Genomic DNA, 19,216 nt, shown 5'->3' with positions numbered 1-19,216 from the left:
CCTTTAAAAGGAATGGTGAAAATGCGCATCACTTTCAAGGATAGACACACGTATGGCAAAGTCTATATTACCGAGAAGAGAAGTAACTTATATGGGTGGAACCACCAAAAGTATTTAGGCATCATACTTGACCCCAATAACAAAGATTATAACAGTGTACCACATGGACTCTTCTCTGTAAGAGGAACAGAGATCTGAGTAATAGCGCTGGGCGTGGGTTCTATTTTCTATATATATATTTAATATCATTACACACACATATATAAATGTATGTGTGTGTGTGTGTAATTATTTTAATGTTTAAAAAAACAAAAATATATTATAAATAAATAGTATTTTAAAATAATTGAATTACCTTTTTTAATTTAAAAATGTTTTCTAAATTAACTATATTAAATGGCATTAAATCTACGTATAATTTGTAGTAACTTTTAATGTATAAATAAATGTAAACATTACACTGTAAGTGGGATTCAGTTTTCAAAAATAACTTTAAAAAATAATGTTATTTTAATATAATTAAATGTATTAGCCTGATTAGTTAAATTGAAAGATTTTATCTAATGCCATGCATCTGACTGGTTTGTTATGAAAGGGTATAACCAAGGCAGTAGGCCCAACTTATTTTTTCAAGAAAGCTTGTGTTAAACCCAATAGGCCTTTAAGGGTGGATTGATATTACACGTTGAAGCTTTTAGACAGGTATATTGTCACAGATGTCAAAGATGACTGCAGTAAGCTAGAGATTTTGTGTTGCCTTGCTCCAAGGACAAACCCATGGGGTCGAAGATTTTGTCTGTGTTAATATTTTTGTGAACTCTCGTTTTGTATATATTTGTAATCATAGGACTTCATGCATCATGGTTGTGTTGTGTTAGGCCCTACTAAAGAAGGACTGAGTTTTTTCCATGGCAAGAAGCCAATAATAACAGCTATAGGACTAGTTGGTTTATTGTAAAAAGTTAAGTCAAGTGCCATAGATCTGATCTGTCTACAATGAAAAGCTACAACAAAGGCAGTAGGCCAAATTTTTTTTATTGTGAGATGCATATGTTAAAGCCAATAGACCTTTAATAATGGAATAGTATTACACATTGTGTTAAAACCTGTACAAAAGAATTTTGTTAGTTGCAACTTCACAGACAACAGTAGTAGGCAAGGGTTTTGGTGTTGGTTACCCTCTCGGACAAACCCTGGGAGTAAAGATTTGCACTGTGATATTTCTTGTTAGGCCTTCTTAGGAGGAGTTGTATATATTTTTTGTAAAATATTATTTTTTCCTTATTTGTTATTTTATGATGGTGTGACTGATACCTGCCTTGTGGGCAGGTTTATGATCAATTCCGTAGGCCGGTCTTGTTTCCAGTCATGATTCAATGAAAAAGGTTATGGAGCTAAGTAACTACTTGAAGAAGTTATGTTGGATGCCTTATGTCTGTTATGTTTATTACAAAAAGCTATAACAAAGGCAGTAGCACAGATTCATTTATAATGAAAAACATATGCTTAAGGCAATATACCTTTAACATATTGTAACAAAGGTAATAGGCCTTTAGGGGTGTACTGTCATTACACTGTAGACAGGAATTTTGCTACATGGAATCTGACACACTACATTAATAGGCAAGGGTATTGTTACCCCCTCTGACAAGTCCTAAGAGTAAAAGAGTTGCATTTGACAAAAGTTGTTAGGCCTCTTAAGAGGAGTTGCACATTGTCTTGCCAACTGTAATGTTATATAACTGCTTATAATGTTCTGCATTGTATTTAGTGGTGTGTGTATTAAAGTACTTTTTATACCTGGTCCAACAACTTCAGCTGTCCACAATGCTATTTTTTTTTTATATCATGTACATACATAGAGGGACTTCGGGTCAGTCATCCGCAGCCGCTAATCTGTCTGAATGTCATTCACATTCTGTTTCTGCCAATGACAGTATGAGGGTCAGTATTTACTCTATTGTCCCCTGAGTGATGGAATTTTGACTAATCATATGTGCTCACCCCTGAATGTGCACCAATACCACTACTTGTACAGCAGTTTTTGATTTTCAAAAAATATAGGTCCCCCTTTTTTGGCGAGCAGCTCTTCAGACAATGGAACGGGATGCATTTATTGCTCATTTTATCTGCAGTTAACCTTATCCCTCTTGGCCACTGCTTCTAAACTGGTAGGCTATCTTTAAGTGTATTGTCCGGAGTGCATCATTATTTTTCCGTTCCCAAGTGTCTTCCTACATGTCATCCATCTTGGACTAGTACAGCAATTAATCATAATACATATATAAAATACTATTCCAAGATGGCTGCTCACTGCTTTTTCCCAACACACGCAAATGACCACCACATATGAATGGCAGCATTTGTGTTTTTATTCTATTGTTATTCTTTTACTTTACATTGCATTTTGAGTGGAGTCAGTGGGTGGATGAATGGATGCATGAGTGCAAGGATGAGTGACATTGTGCAGGCATGATGAGGTACTAAGTCTCCACAATTCACCACTAAACAAAGACACACTTTCAGGTATAAGTCAGCCCTATTGGCATCACTAATGCTCGTTTAGATCTGAAGAGTGTTTTAGTCGAGGGAATCCTTGTGTCAGTGACAAAAAACTTCAATTATGTACGACTGAGTTGGCATAACGTATTGTAAAATATTCTGAATGCAATATATACATATTTCAAATTATTTGTGTGCAAGATGTTTTGTATAGAACAATTGTCAAAAAGTTGTACTATGAACAATTATTATTCAAATATATGCGTCAATTCAAAATGAGTTTTGATCTCCCACTTTCTAAGTGAGAACCTAAATTCACTTGTTGCAGGTGGAAAAAACATTTTGTATGTGGGTACTAAATGGAGCTGGAAAATCAAATACAGTCAGCACACAAATATCAGTACCATAAATGCTACAAAAAGCTCTGCAAGTTGGGAGACTAATGGGGTCATTTAGAGTACGGTTTTAAGTTTCTCTGTGGTCTGACGGCACTTTTTCGCATTTTCTACTGACATGGGAATTACATTTTTAGTGAAAAGAAAGAAATCTATTTTGCATGATATTTGTTAACTTATTACAAACCCCAAAAGTCAGGATTTGTTTTTGGAAATTAAAAAGCATCAATGTATCTGATGCTGCAGGAGTTTTCTCCTAGCAGAATTCCAGGATATTTTCGTTTTTCCTGCCATACTCTACATCGGTGAGTGGCATGAAAAAAATAAAAAGGGACTTCGGAGAAATGTCATGCAGACCCGTTTTAAAAGCCTATGTAGCAATGATCCCCCCCAATGCAATACGGAGCCTAGCTGCTATATATCAGTGGCACAAATAGGTGGGATGCTGAGGAGGGGAAATATCTGAAGAGTTTATTGTCCCTCCCCGGCTCTGCCATGATCCAAGCAATAAGAATAGAAATTGGCATGACATCATGGAATAGATTGGCTGCAATTGCACTAATAAGATTCGGGACAAAATTCAGTGGGGGCGGGACAGAAATGTTCTCAGTGGTGCAAGAGCGAAATCCTGCAAAGTGAATTACAATGGGCAAAAAGTGTCAGAAAAATGTGGGAGCTGTCTGTAAGGGTGTGAAAGTAAAGCTGGGCCTACAGAGCCTACAATTTAAAATCTCAACAAATGAGTTAAAGGCGCCAGGTAAAGATATGACCCACGAATACGAATACCATTATTTAAGTGGGAAAAAAAAGGAAGAATTTATTTTAAAATCTTGGCAGTATAAACAGAGATTTCCGTATGTGGATACATTACCAAATCAGTTGCTAAGAAGTGAATTATTAAGAATAAGGGTTGGAATCAATCCTTGTCACATAAACAATATGGTAACATTTAAAATTATCCAAACAGGAGGCTATTGCACTGAACACTAAATGTGATATGTTGCACATTTTGCTGGACTGTTTAAAGGTTAAAGTGACAGTTTTTATGCCAAATATTTTTTCCAACGGAATTAAGAACAATGATCGTAACTGATATGCGTATTCTGGATATAGCATGTGCCATTGGGAGATGCGTAAGGGCAGTCAAAAAGTGATTATTGAATATTGGTTAAAATAGTTTTAAGTAATTTGTTGTATTGTACTAGGTATTACACTCGAAAGCGTATTTTAATGAGAAGATTTATAGAAGATGTTATTGGATTACATTTATTGATGGTTATTTATGTTTATTTAAAATGAATTAAAAAGGAATTGAATTGTTATACAGTGTTATGGTTATAATTCGGTGTATTGTTTAAAGGCCTATGGTCTAAATAAGCATATTTTTTGATTGATTGATTGACATCATGGTTGCAGAGAGAAAACAGCTCACATAGTGTCAGAAAGCAAATACTAAACATAGCGTGCCTTCCAACACCATGATTTTGGATAGCTGGGAGCTCCACCTTCACAAACACTGCAATTCAACTCACAGTTGATGCACGTTATTTGGGAGAAGCGTGGGGAAGTGCTGTGTTTGTGATGGTGGAGCACCCAGCTATGCAAAACATGGTCAGAAGGCACGCTGTGCTTAGTATTTGCTTTCTGACACCATGTTTTGTACAGCTGGGTGCTCAAAACAATGAAGAAATAAACAAAATACACTGGAAACTTTAAAATGCGTTTAGTTTTGATGTGTGATCTTTGGTTTTGAGATCCTGTCCTTAATCACCGACCTACCTGTGATATGCTTCTGTGTCTATATTCACTAGCACCAAAAACACACATTAAGTGAATGTTTCTGAAAATTGATGTGCTGTGCTTCTTTATCAGGAGGGTGGATAATTATATTCCACTTTCATTGGGGTCAGTTTCTGGAAAGCCGGTGAGTAATGGCAATACCCACCAGGAATATCTCCCAGTAAAGGCTGATTGCCCCATTACCAAGACAAAAGGCCTCACAGTGATCACATCAACATTGGATAAACACAGTCACAAACATGTTCTAGTAATCAATTTTGAATCACGCTGTGTCATTTCTTAAGTGAGGATTTTTAAATTAAATGGAAAGTAATTGAAGGCATCCAGTCCAATGACACTGTACTATGAATGATAACTTGTTAAAATGTATGCGCTGAGAATATTATATACCTGACTTCGTGATGTTATATAGTTGAGGGGAAAAACATATGACTATTGCTACATATGTTAATGCTGTACCTTCAAGCTCTCCAAGTATTTCTCCAAGAATTCTTTTGAGATATCTACATAGTCAGTGAGCATTTCCGATGTATCATCTTTTGAATAGGATCCTGTTTTCACTGCTTCCATATACAATAACTTGCTTTCCTCCATTAGTTCCTTCATGCCTGGTTGCATTTTCTGTAAAGAAAAGGATAATGATGTTAATTTAGCATTTTTTCATTTTTTTCCCTGTCTGTCAGCTTTGACATTTCAATAGAGGTCCTTTTGCTGTGGCAAAAAACAAAGAACAAAACAAAAAAATGACAATGAACACCAAAAAAGCTCTTGATGCCGGGATTCCTTCACCAGGAGCGATGAACCTTTTTCAGCCGGTCTAACCTGGGGTGTACGTCCACAGGCTCTTAGAACTGATAAGCTTAATAATACACTGTATATATGTAAGTCCATGATTATTCCTTCTCATATTGTCATTTGCTTTTTCTTCTCCCTATTGCATGACTTAATGGCTATTTGTACAGCGCTCTGATACCCTGAAGGGTCATGTTCGCGCAATATAAAACTCCAGATAAATAAATAAGTAAATAGTGGCAGTCTAAATTGGCTGCAGTATGAGCCATGTGAATCATACAGATTTAAGAGGACGGTGCTGCAAAGTAGATTAATGCTGGTTTTCATACTTAATTGAGAACATTGAGACATTTTGGCAACACCCTGAGGTATGAAGGGCTCAGATCTTGTAAAGAACATCAAAGAGGAAATATTTTTTCTTCACACTATTTATGATTCTACAGAGGACTCCATGGGCACCAAATCGGCACTCCAAATGGAAGCTTGTCTCTTCCTAGAGTTTCTAGGCAGTTGAAAAGGTTGTGGTAGGTTGTTAGGTTTCATAGGACCTATAATTACACCAACAATCCTTTAGTGGGAATCTGCAGGGCATAAACGTGGGGAACTTGCTGTTATCGTTAGCCTTTTCAAAGATCATAATAATGTAGAAATAAGTGGATAGGGCTTGGATGTCATTCTGGTGGGCATACCTTGGATACATTTGTCTTACCTCTAAAAATAATCCCTGTCACAAAATGAACACCCCAGAAGGCAATTCAACAAGCACTACAAGGGTTTAGACTTTCACTCCAGTTCCATTGCTTCTAAAATTCTCATTCCAAGAACAGCATATTTCTAAACACGTAAGTACAACAGTTATCTGCCGAATCGAAAATTACAAGCAAAGTAGGAATATCAAATTCACGTTTGCTTTCACCCAGATATTTCAACTGCTAAAAACAGGAACATGTCATGTGCAGGTGAACCCAGGTCTAGTAATAGAAAAAGAAAACATGCTGGAAATGGGCAGAGACCCTGATTTCTGCTGGTATTCACAATTTATCAAGGGCTAACCCTTAAATAGATGATATTCCTACATCCAAGATGTAGACAACCACTGTGTGAAAAATTCCAAGTGTAGAAATTCTGATGCATGACTCCTCTATATGTCATAAATTATAACTTATAATCAGCCTTTAAGAATATTGAGAAATATATTAATTTCTGACGGCTCTTTCCCTTAACCTTCTCCATCTTGCCTACTTCATTATCGTTTGAGTTTCAAATTCTACAAAATTTCTGGAATAGTGCCGTGGAGGCCACATATCAGTATGGTGGTGGCTTTAGTGCTGAAGTAATTTACTACTCCATTGCCTTAACTCCCCTGGTTATATTTTTTAGTATGCTGAGTCTGGGTTGGGGGCGGGGGGGGGTGTAATCTTTGTTGTAAGATCGATTTAGGTAGGTTTGATATGATTATGACAGTGTTGGTCACTGCATGGTGTATTATGTTTAGTGGCTATTACTAATCTTTGGACATAAAAATTGTGCTTTCTTTACCCAAGGTGGCATAAAACCAGAGACAAGCTAGTTATACCGGTGCTGAAGCCCTCTTCCGACTTTAGGATCTTTCGACAGAAAAGAAACCCTCACACCATCCAATGCCTTTCAAAGGCGGGAAAAGAACCTAATGTGAATAAAACATGTTTAACAACTCTGCTCGCTCTTATAAACTGCCACGCCTGCATTTCAAATTCCAATGTTCTTTTGGCAGTACTGTGAAATTCCTGGCAACACTGTGCAACAGGTCTCTACAGTCAATGAGAGGTGTTCTCTGTAACAGCATCACTTCAGGGGAAAGATGGAATGTAAGAACCTTTATGAAAACTTGCAAAATGCTTACCTTTTTTTGTATTTATCCTTAGGCACCATTTTGTCAAGAAATATTCATTGCCCTGAATTCCTGAAACAGAAACTTCCGAGGAAGAAGTCGTCTTCTGAAACTTAGTATCACACCTGTGACAGGTGCAATAGACAAATAGAAGCACGTGTCACCAGTTTTCCCTGGGCACTTAACTTACATATTTATAGGCAGGCGTGAAATCTTTTTGATGAGACAAGACATTATTGTTGTATTTATTTGTACTGCACACGAAATAAAATCTATCTTATCTAGTCTCCAAACAACCAGCAGAAAAGCCATAAGTTAAGGTGCTATGAAAGTGAATTAAAGAACGTTCCATTCTATTGTGAGCAGAAAGTGTATTCCATAACCTAGGCTCAGGAATGGTGAAGCTTCGTTCCCCTCTGGTCTGCATTTTGATCGACAAAGTGTCAGAAACATAAGGTTATCAAACCTCGGCTTGCTGATGGGAGGAAGTATGATGATTTACCATGTAAGCACCAAGAGCCCACACCTGAAAAAGTCAATTATACTCAGAGTCAGAGAAAGGTGGAAATGTGTTTTGGTCCTAGGCCTGAGTGACTCCACAAGTGATGGCTATGGTAGTGGAAACCAAGCTTCCGAATTTAAGGCCTTCTTAAGCCAGGATAAAAGACTTAGGGGCAGATTTATGTTTCCTGGCGCATCCCTGCAAATCAGCAGGGATGCGCCAGGAAAGATGCGTCACGCAAGTTTACCCTTGCGCCACCACAGATGCGCTGCATTTACAATGCAGCGCATCATGGCGCAAGGATAAACAGATGCGTGACGCATCTGATGGCATAAGGGCGGCGCATTGCTGGAGTCGTGTCGCAAGCACGACGCAACTCCAGCAATGCTCAGGGGCTGCCCATACTGAACATGCTGCGTCATGCCTTACGCCTGCTTTAAGCAGGCGCAGGGTTTTGACGCAGCAGCGTCGGAAAAGTGACTCAGTGAAATCTTGTAGATTTCACTGAGTCACTTTTCCGAGGCTTTTTACGACGGAACGCCCACCCTGCATACATTAAACCTGACGCAGGTTTAATGTAGCGCAGGGCTTTACAACGTGACGCATCTTCCTAGATGCATCACGTTGTAAATAAGGCGCAACATGGCGCATGGTTTACGCCGCCGCTGCGTCACAGAAGTGATGCAACGGCAGCGTAAATGTCTCGCAAGGGGCTTGTAAATCTGCCTCAAACTACTTTAGGCTCTCTTACATGGCTTACAAAAGTCTTACAACTTCTTTAAATTTGAAAATCTGATTATTAAACCAGGCTCACTGTTAATAAAATAAAAATATGTGCTAATGCCCTTCCAGAAGCTGGACAACAAGGCTGGCTCTCTCACTGACAGAAAAATACATTTTGAGGCAGGCATCTAATAGTATAGAATTCCAGGGGCAGCTCCTTCACAATGGTGTAGCCCCACTGTCTCAGAGCCAGCAGGTGAAAAATAAAACAATGTTCTATCATCGTTTTATTTTTCATTTGCCAGCTCTGAGCCAGCGCGTGTAGGTAGAGGTGGGCCGGGCCATGGGAGGGAGGAGGAGGAGTGCTATGTGCACTTCTAAGTGCGCATGTGTGTTTGGCCGGCAGTCTCAGGTCAAACACACATACACACTTGGGTTTCTCCAACTCTGCTGTAATAAACAGCCGGGCTGAAGAAACAGCACAGACTCCCTGTCCTGAGCGGAGCATCTTTTCAGCCCGCTCACGCCAATCCCGGCGTTGCATTCATAGAATGAGAGCAGCGCAGGGATTGCACAGGGAGCCTGCCCCAGTTTCTTCTGGGACCAGGAAGAACATGGAGGCAATGCGGGAGGCGGCTGCCAGACTAAGGTAAGTTCCTTTTCTTTTTAAATTATTATTAACCTCCCACGCTACCCCCCAACGCTACACCTCTCGCGCTCCCTCCACCTGCTCACCACCCTTTGTATGTGGTGGCCGCCACTGTAGAATTCCAGAGGTAAGCATGCTGGTAACCCTTTGTCCGTTTGTTTGCAAAAAAATAGAACTAAAAATTATTTACGAGAGACAAAAATATGTGCTTTTGGCAATGACAACTACTGTAAGCTTGGGCATGATTTAGTGAGAAGTCCATGCTCACATTTTAGAAAGTGCTTGCATATCTGCCTTTGTTATAAACCAAGCAAAAACGCTACTGCCTCTACCTCCCTCAGGAATTAGAATATACTGATATAGGAAGAGATCCAAGCCTGCCTTGCAAAGTCAAACTCTGGTGCCAATATCACAAAGTCAGAAACCAGATATATTCTGGAGTACATAATAGCTGACACAAGTTATCCCCCCTTTCCCATTCTACTCATGCCTGCGGACTTCAACCAGCTGCAGAAATGTTTCTCTAACAATGACCCATAAATCTGCCTTGTGTGCTTTTTTGCTGCCAGGACACAGCGGTGTGGTAGTTAAAGCAATACACGTCACTTCCCCCTGTGTGTAGGCACATGGTGAAATCAACAAACAAAATGGACCCTCTGATTATGCTGTCCTTTGGTTGAAATACATTTGGCAATCTGATCTAAAAATACTGGCCTTGTCCTGTATTCCTCTACCCTTTAAAATGACTTATTACCAAACTCTTCTAGTAAAGAGCAGTCAGGACTCTCTTTTGTTTTAATCTGAGGTCACCTAACCTGGTATTTTTTAAATTAAGAAATAAAAGGTAAAGTTTGATAAAGGTTTCAAGCTTTAGAAGATAATTTATCATTCGTTTCCCTAGGCTGGACCAAGCAGTAAAGGGTGGGATGAAATAATAGTCTTCAAAATGATGAAAACGTCATCGGGATTACTCTCTTTGCTTTTCCCACCGTACGTGTGGCAGGTATGTCCAGACGTGAGCCCTGTGCTCACTGTGCTATAAAACACAAGCTGCATCTCACTGGCATGGCCCAACAAGGTGGAAACATGGCTGGGAGCGTGTGTTCCCTTGCAGAAGGGACATGATGTAGCTAGTAAGTCTGCACTTTATCTTTTACGGTGAATTAAGACTGATTTGCATAAGGGTGGCCCCTGTCTACAGTGGCCAAGTAACTAAAAGGGACATGGTCTGGAATATGCTCTAGAGTAATTACCAGTGGATGAGACTGAGTCAAGCACTCCATCATTGCTTTTTTTGTTTTTCTCAGAGAAACACCATAAGAGTGACAGATAGCCTAAACACGGGGTCCCGCGCTCACTATGCCATATGCCTGAACCTGCACCAAGATGAGCCAAAAACATGTGAGGGATTGTTCGTGTTTTCTTTCAATCGGTGTGTTTCATCAGTACTGACTATACTGTTGTTGAGATTAATTTGGTTGCGAGTAAACATTTTTAGTAACACAATGCATAAAATGATGGAATGAAATGTGTACTATAGTAATTACTAGTGGCTTAACTTGTTTCAAGCATTCCAGTCACGGCTTTCATATCATTGATTTAGGACCAAAACACTGGTAAACACCAGTAAGTAGAAACAGGAGTCACATTTCACTCCAGTAGGTGGAAGTTCTTAAGAGTATTGTTTCTTAGTCTGGACAATATAGGCTGTAATGGAGTTTCAGAGAGGCCCATCCTTTTTGCATATGGGACAGAATATGAATAAACATTTGTTGGCTAAGGAAAACTTTGACAAGCTGTATACTTTGCCTAGGTATATTTATTATTTCAGGTTTTAATACAAGTTAAATACCTACATTTTTAGGCTGACAACTTACTTCTATAGCATTAATTTAGCCAAAACATTTGTAAATGTCAGATAAAGGAACCTTCACTCTCATAGGTAGCAGTAAGAGGTACAACTCATTTACAGCTGTGAGAGGCACTGGAGTTGGTTTTACATTACATAAATCAGTTTTGATGTAGATAAAAAGTCATAGAAAAAGATATTTGGGCGTTTGAAGCAATACACAGTTTTAACTCTTCAGAATGCAACTTTTTGCATTCTGGACCCATTTCTGCAAGAATTTGGTGTCGCAATGATGAGATGCTTACAGCCCAGTCTGTCAAAATGGCTACCACATATTTGCTGTCATCCATCACGGTTCATAAATGAGAGCAGGTAAAGGTGAAGCCACTTGAATTGATCTTTCCACAGACAAATAATCTGAATAATTAAAGGAAGGTAGCAAGAGGGTAAAGGAAAAATCAGAGACGGGCAGAATTCAAGGTGTCTGTGTTCTAAAATGTCCTCAAAATGTTCTTGGCAAAGGTTACAGCCCCCCAAATATTAGAATGATAGTCCTTACTAATTATTAACTGATTCAAAAATGTCTATCCAATAAACTCCATGGACTACTGAGCCCCAGGGGCCTGTGTCGATATAGGCATGATATACCTGTAAGGTACACGCGATACCCAACTATTCGAAACAAGTGTTTTAAAATCCTTCGGTCTCACTTACTCTGATAATTCTATTCAACCATTTCAAATGCTGAAAGCTGCTTGAAACTTTGTGTCTACTTCTAAGCCTAGGATTCAGTTAATACAAAGGCGCTCAAATCTGAGTTTCACGATAATCATAATTTGGTGTCCAAATTTCACCCCTGGAAAACAAAAAGGTGATGGGTGGCTTGATTTTAACAGTCTCAGCCATTTACTCTGTGGTGCAGTCCACCCCATCATTACTTTGCCTACAATGTCACATCAGACAGAAACAAATCTTACACAAATCAGCCTTGATGCGGCTCCAATGGGAACAGTCTAGTCTGACTTTGCACAGAGTATTTTATCCCGTACAAAAGTTCGCTAGGTAGGGCCTAGTGAAATTTGTAGGGGGGGAAACACCTCAATTTCCAAGTCTGTACATTTCAGAATGGGCCAAAATTGGTGGAAAAACCCATTATTTCCCATATCCTATTCTACGATGAAAACCTCAAAATGAGGAGGAAATCCTACAATCAGACTCAATGGCAATGGTATTATCAAGGTGCAGTATTACCTCCAAAAAAGGCAGCCGGAATGGGCCCCAATGTCAGAAACAAAAAGCTGAATATTCTGTCAATAGTATGAGATTTCAATCCTGGGTTGAAACCTGTCAGGATGGATTAGGCCGTTTAGCCTTCTGAGTACCACAGAGTAATAGCATCACGTTATTCACAGCGCAACAATATAGTAGATCTATATAAGTAACTTCAATGTAAAATGATGGTTATTATTAATATACATGTAACCCAAATGATGCAATATAATTGAAAACAACATTAGAGAAATCTCACATTTTAAACTTCCCATAGAAACACCAACAAATTTCAATTTATAGAAATGAACTCAGCGGACGGGTTAGAGTCATGTTAGAGGACACACCCAACAGACGACAAACATTTAGATTGGCAAACTTACAAATTTGTTTTTCTTTATGATCTTTTCCCATCTTCGGTTCACTTTTTTCAGTTCATTGTATATTTGTGCTCCCACCTGTTTATTGCTGACTTTGATCAGATCCTGTCCGGCGGTATTTATAGAGCTGAGTATCTCACTCCATTTTGAGAGGCTCTCCGGTGGAATCTATGATTAAAGGTGAACACATTTTAGCTTTAAATGCCAAAAATAACTGCCTGAGTCCCAAACCCAGCTTTGGCATTTGTTAGTTTTTGTATAGTCAATTGTCAGCAACATCCTATTTGCTACTACTAAAAAAGACTGGCAAAGCCAATAAGTAATGCCTTTAAACTGCAAATGTAAGTCTTTTTGGCTTTGCCAAAGCTTGCTAATTTTTAGTTACATTATATCGCAATGGACATATATTTTAGAACGATAGAAATAAAAAACTGAAGTGAGCAGAAGCACAAAAATCTAAACAAGCGGTTTAGCAGCACTTTACAGTGGTTGAGCCCTTAAAATTAAAATCTTAAACTACCAGGAGAGGAATACGAGTGGTACATGATCTGAAAAAAATCACAAAGGTTAATCTTAACAAAGTGATCTCAGAATCAGACCAGTCAGTGAAAAAATGGTAAAACTTACCTCTGGTGGTCTATGGAAGTGTAAATCTCATCCAAATGGCCCTCTACAAGTTCACTTTCTAATATGATGATATATCCTTAAGTTTCGCAAAGAAAATAATTGAAATGACAGGGAAAGCTTAGTAGCTTTATATGGACTTCAAAAGGAATCAGAATCTCCTGGAATAAACTTAGAAGGAGAAGGGACAGTTCTGCAATATTATTGTTGGACGTTCCAGTTCAAAACCTGCAAAATGATGATAGTGGATCCTGATCATACAATAATTGGTTGTATTTTATAAACAAGAGTGAGAGATTCTATATGTGGGAGTGCCTTCTTATGTAAGTTTGGAGCACCTAACTGTTTCAAGAGAGCATGCCTACAGGTACAGCAAGCTGCTGCTAAACATTGGCATGATATTAGGTCCACACAGGTATCTCTTACTACAGCAAGCTGGCACCAATGTGGGACTCTCAAGGTACAATGGGCTGTATTAGATATCAGGTAACTATCCCTTTAAAGCAAGCAGGCGTTCATAAATGGGGACATTTGATGGAAGGGGATGAGTTAATGTACTGGGGCTGCCTGACTGAAAAAACAAGCAGCAACATTTCTAGATATAAAAACTATCAGTTGCTTGACCAGGATGTCACAGAGGGGATAGGTCAAAAGGAAGCAGCAAGTTGCATGGTGGTATTGTAAACTACTGGAAGCTGCAGACCAAAAACATCCCCAATGTGTGTATGGGATGGATACTCCTAAGGAGTAGCAATAAGATTTATGGCAAGTATCTTTTAACACTTTATATGCCACCGTAAAATCGGCTCCTCCAAGAAAGAACCAACTGTTTATCCTCCACATGGTCTGTTGGACTCCTTCGAGCATAGAGAGAATTAAGAAGCAAACAGACAACAGATGTCCTAAAGCACAAGTTACTTACTTGTGTAACGATATATCTGTAAGAGACATTAGTTAGTGATAGATTCCTTACCTTTGAATATGCCCAGGCGTCAGACTGGATCCGGAAAGTTTTCGTCAGCAGTACCCCTGCGTGTCGGTAGGCACCATCGTACAGCTCCGCGTACGTTGCTGGCGTCGTAGCCGCTGAGATGACATTGTCGGAGCTACTTAGACGCGCCAGCGCGCGCTGACGTCACTTCTGTACACAACTTTTCCGCGCCAGAAGCACAGAGCCATGCCAGAGACCGACTACTGGTGCAAAAGAACTAGGGCCCTGAAAGGGATGACCTGAACCCTAGAGAACAGTTTGCAGAACGGGGAGGATGGGCGTGCGGTAAGGAATCTATCACTAACTAATGTCTCTTACAGATATATCGTTAAACAAGTAAGTAACTTGTGCATCTGAAAGAGACACGTTAGTGATAGATTCCTTACCTTAGAATACATACCCAAGCAATACCAATCCCGGTGGTGGGTCTGCGAAGTGAGATTACACCAGAAAGTCACGGAGAACTGAATGGCCAAAGAAGCCTTCTTTCCGGACCTGACTGTCAAGGCAATAGTGCTTAGTGAAAGTATGCAGCAAGGCCAAAGTGGCCACCTGACAGATGTCTTGCAGGGGGACACCGCGTCCCAATGCTGTAGTAGCTGCTGTCGCCCTGGTAGAATGGGCGTGTAGCCCAACCGCTGGTTCTTTTTTAGCCAGAGAGTAACAGGCTTTAATGCACAAGACAACCTATCGGGAGATAGTTCGCTTGTGCACAGCAAGGCCTTTTAAGGCGCCCACGTAGCCAACAAAGAGCTGGTCATCCACCCGGAACTGTTGTGTGCGGTTGAGATAGAACAAAAGCGCACGTTTTGAGTCCAGATGGTGAAGCCTCTCTTCTTGAGGGGGCAGGGTGACAGTTTGCCCGAGATGAAAGGCAGATACTACTTTTGGTAGAAAGGAGGGACATGGTTGAAGCACAACCTTGTCCGGATGAATCGCCAGGAAAGAAGGTTTACAGGAAAGAGCTTGGAGCTCACTCAACCGCCGAGCGGAGTTGATGGCCACCAGGAAGACAGTTTTCAAAGTTAATAACCGCAAAGGACAGTTATGAAGAGGTTCAAAGGGAGCGCACATCAAGTATGTGAGAACCAGGTTCAAGTCCCATTGAGGCATCACAAAAGGAATAGGATGGAAAAGGTGAGTAATGCTTTTGAGAAATCTATTAACAACTGGGGACTTGAAAAGAGAGGGCTGATCAGGCAGCCTAAGAAATGCCGAAAGAGCAGTAGGTAGCCCTTGATAGTGCCCAGAGCAGAGCCCTGCTGAGCCAAAGAGAGAAGGAACAATAGGACCTCAGAAAGAGGGGCAGCAAGAGGATCTACAGCTTTCGCTGTGCACCATGCCACAAATGCTTTTCACCGACAGGCGTATACCGTTTTAGTGGCGGGATGCCTGGCTGCCAGAATCACATTACAGACTTCGGGAGGCAAGCCTAATGGAATCAGCTGTCGCCGCTCAATCTCCACGCAAGGAGGTGGAGGCTGGACAGGTTCAGGTGGAGGACCGTCCCCTGTTGCTGCAACAGGAGATCCTCCCAAAGAGGCAGTCGGATCAGGGGCTCCACGCTCATACTGAGTAGCTCGGGATACCAAACTCTTCGAGCCCAGTCCGGTGCCACAAGAATGACTTGGGCCCGGTCGCACCTGGTCTTCTTCAGCACTCTGGGCATAGGTGGTATAGGCGGAAAGGCGTACAATAGACCGCAACTCCACTTGTGACGAAAAGCGTCTCCGAGGGAGTGCCGCCTTGGAAACTCCAACACGCAGAACTGCTGACATTGTGCGTTCTCTTCGGTGGTGAACAGATCTAACCAAGGCTCTCCCCACTGCTGAAAGAGACCTTGCGTCACCTCTGAGTAAAGACGCCATTCGCGATCCAACATGCACCTGCGGCTGAGTTCGTCCGCCCTGACGTTCAGGGTACCTGCCAGGTGTTGAACCACCAAGGAAATGCCTTGACGTTCCAGCCATGTCCAGAGACGTAGAGCCTCCTGACATAGGGTCCACGACCCCGTCCCGCCCTGCTTGTTGCAGTACCACATGGCGGTGGTGTTGTTTGTGAACACCTGCACTACTTTCCCCTTGCCAGAGGGAAGGAATGCTTTCAGTGCAAGTAGGATCGCCCTGAGCTCCAAAAGGTTGATATGGAGCTTGGACTCTGCCGGAGACCAGAGGCCTCTGATCTCTGCCTCTCCCGTGTAGCCGCCCCATCCCAGGAGGGACGCGTCCGTCACTACTGTGTGCTCCGATTGGGGAAGGGAGAGGGATCTGCTGCTGACCCAACGCTGGTTCGTGAGCCACCACTGCAGGTCCTGTGCAGTGCCCTCCGAGATCTGGACATAATTGGATAGGTTTCCCCGATGCGTCCACTGGAACTTCAGGTCCCACTGCAGAGCCCGCATATGCCATCTGGCATGATAGATCAGCAGGATGCAGGAGGCCATGAGGCCCAGTAGCCTCAGGGTCTTCCTGACCGAAACCCAGGACCAGGGCCGAAAGATCGGATTCATAGCCCGAATGTCCAGGACTCGCTGTTTGGGAGGATAAACCCGAAACTGCGCCGTGCCCAGAACCGCTCCGATGAAGAGAAGCTTATGAGAGGGAATCAGGTGCGACTTCGGCACGTTGATGGAAAACCCCAGAAAATGCAGGAGGTCTGTCATAATCTGGAGCTGGGAGACGAATGCCTGGGGCGAGTCCGCCTCCAACAGCCAGTCGTCGAGATAGAGGAAGACTGAAACCCCTGATCTGCGCAGTTGAGCTCCGACCACCATCATCACTTTCGTGAACACCTGAGGGGCGCTGGTAAGGCCGAAAGGGAGCACGGTGAACTGAAAGTGCTCGTGGCCTACTGTGAACCATAGGTAACGCCAGTGGGCCGGCAGGATGGGTATATGAAAATAAGCATCCTGCAAGTCCAACGCTACCAGCCAGTCTTGCGGGTCCAGGGCAGACAAGACCTGAGCAAGCGTGAGCATCTTGAACTTCTCCTTCCAGCGGTTGAAGTTCCGAGGTCCAAGATAGGAAGCAAGCCCTTGTCCTTCTTCGGAACCACAAAGTAGTGGGAATAACAACCACGACCTACTTTTGGCGTCGGAACGCGCTCAATGGCCCCATTGGCCAAGAGGGCCGCAACTGTCCGAAGTGATGGTGCGCCAGTGGGGCAGGTGATGGTGAATCCTGCCACCCACTGGCGTCTGGTGGGCCTGAAACACCGGACTAGGAAGGCTTTGAGGCAGCTGCGGCAGGAGTGGTTGTGGACTGACCCGCACGCTGGCCTCGGAACCCACCACGGCGGGCCCCTTGTCCGCGGCTGCGCTGAGGCTGCGGCTGCGCAAGCTTGCGGGTCTGAAAGGAACGCGCCTGGGCACCTCGACCTTGAGCTCGAAAGGAGCAAAAAGCGGACCCCGAGGGAGTACGCGTGGTGGCGAGACCTAAGGACTGGGCCATAGCTCAAGAGTCCTTGCAGCGTTCCAGGGTGCTATCCGCCTTTTCACCAAAGAGAAGTGTGCCATCAAAAGGCATGTCCAGCAGGGTGTTCTGGACATCCCCGGAGAAGCCAGTAGTTCTAAGCCAAGCGTAACGGCGCAGCGCCACCGTTGTGGAAAGTGCCCTGCCAAGAGAATCGGCCGTGTCAAGCCCACAATGGATGGTAAATTTAGCAGCATCTCTCCCCTTGGTAATGGCCTGGGAGAGAACTGCCTGTGCCTCCACAGGGCACTGAGGCAGCACCTGTGCCACAGTATCCCACACAGAATGGGAATAGCGGCCCAACAGGCATGCAGTATTCACCGCTCACAACCCAGACCTGGCAGAAGTGAAAATCTTTTTCCCAAACTGCTCCAGTTTCCTAGATTCCTTGTCCAGAGGAGCAGAAGGGAATGCACTCGGCGAGGCAGAATCCTGGACAACCAGACTCTCAGGCGTCAGGTGTTGTGTGAGAAAGCTGGGATCGCCCGGCGCCGGGCGATGGCGGTGTGCCACACCCTTGTCTACAGGAACTCCTGTGTTAGGTTTGTTTCAGGTGCTCAACAAGATATCAGTAAGCGCCTCATTGAATGACAGCAACGGCTCTGCAGAGGAGGACTGTGGCTGCAGCACCTCTGTCAGGAGATTGGTCCTGCTAGGTACAGAGGGGAGCTCGAGGTTAAGAGCCTCAGCCGTCCGACGCAACACCACTGAAAAAGTTCCAACCTACTCCGTAGCCACGGAAGAAGGGGACAGTGTACCAGGGTGTGGAGAAAAATCCAGATCTACTGGACCCTCCACATCGCCCTCCCATTCAGGCTCATCCTCGCATTGAGCTGCAAGAGGGTCCTCAGACCCCTCCCAGTACTCCCCTCCGTCCACCGGTTGCTGAAGAGGCCGGTCAGGACGAGGTGCCCGGGGAAATGGGACAAACTCCCCACCAAGAAATGGAATGAGGGGTAAGAAACCAGTCCCGGTTCGGCATCGTCCGACGTCAGCGGCGGCGAGGCCACATCCAGACAGGGCGCCGAGGCCGGAGCCGGCGGCACCGCAGGGCATGGTGCCGGCGTAGCCGAGGCCAAAAGCGGTGGCGCGGAGGCAGACCCTCCCAACGGATCCGCAGGGCCCGAAGGCGCTCCGGAGGGAACCGATGGGGCAAACAAATGGCGCAAGGCCGACACGAAGGCCTGCACCTCGGCCGAAGTCGCGTGCGGTCCCGGAAAGGGTGGGTAGGCCGCAGGCAACAACGGAGGCTCCAACAGAGCCACGGGGGAGTGACCGCCCACCCCCTCCACCGCATCCCGCGACCAGTGAGGGGTAGAGAAAGAGCGACGTCGCTTCTTCAACTTCTTATGGTGCCTAGACTTACATGTTCCCAATTATGGCGAGCGATGCTGATGGCT

The 19,216-nt window shown here is 43.2% G+C and overlaps 1 protein-coding gene across 1 annotated transcript in view; it reads right to left on the bottom strand.

The window, feature by feature from the left end:
• LOC146798868 (nesprin-2-like) overlaps positions 1 to 19,216 on the bottom strand; it is a 1,144,883-nt gene that overhangs the window by 905,393 nt on the left and 220,274 nt on the right. Inside the window, exons 17-18 of the mRNA XM_085627789.1 lie at positions 12,735 to 12,899; positions 5,157 to 5,318 (exon numbers count right to left, since the gene is read on the bottom strand). Coding sequence (XP_085483915.1) covers positions 5,157 to 5,318; positions 12,735 to 12,899 — 327 coding nt within the window. The remainder of the gene's footprint in view (positions 1 to 5,156; positions 5,319 to 12,734; positions 12,900 to 19,216) is intronic.

This window comes from Triturus cristatus, chromosome 9 (genome assembly GCF_964204655.1).
Source record: "Triturus cristatus chromosome 9, aTriCri1.1, whole genome shotgun sequence".
Taxonomy (NCBI): Eukaryota; Metazoa; Chordata; class Amphibia; order Caudata; family Salamandridae; genus Triturus; species Triturus cristatus.
This window is presented reverse-complemented; position numbering and strand designations above follow the sequence as displayed.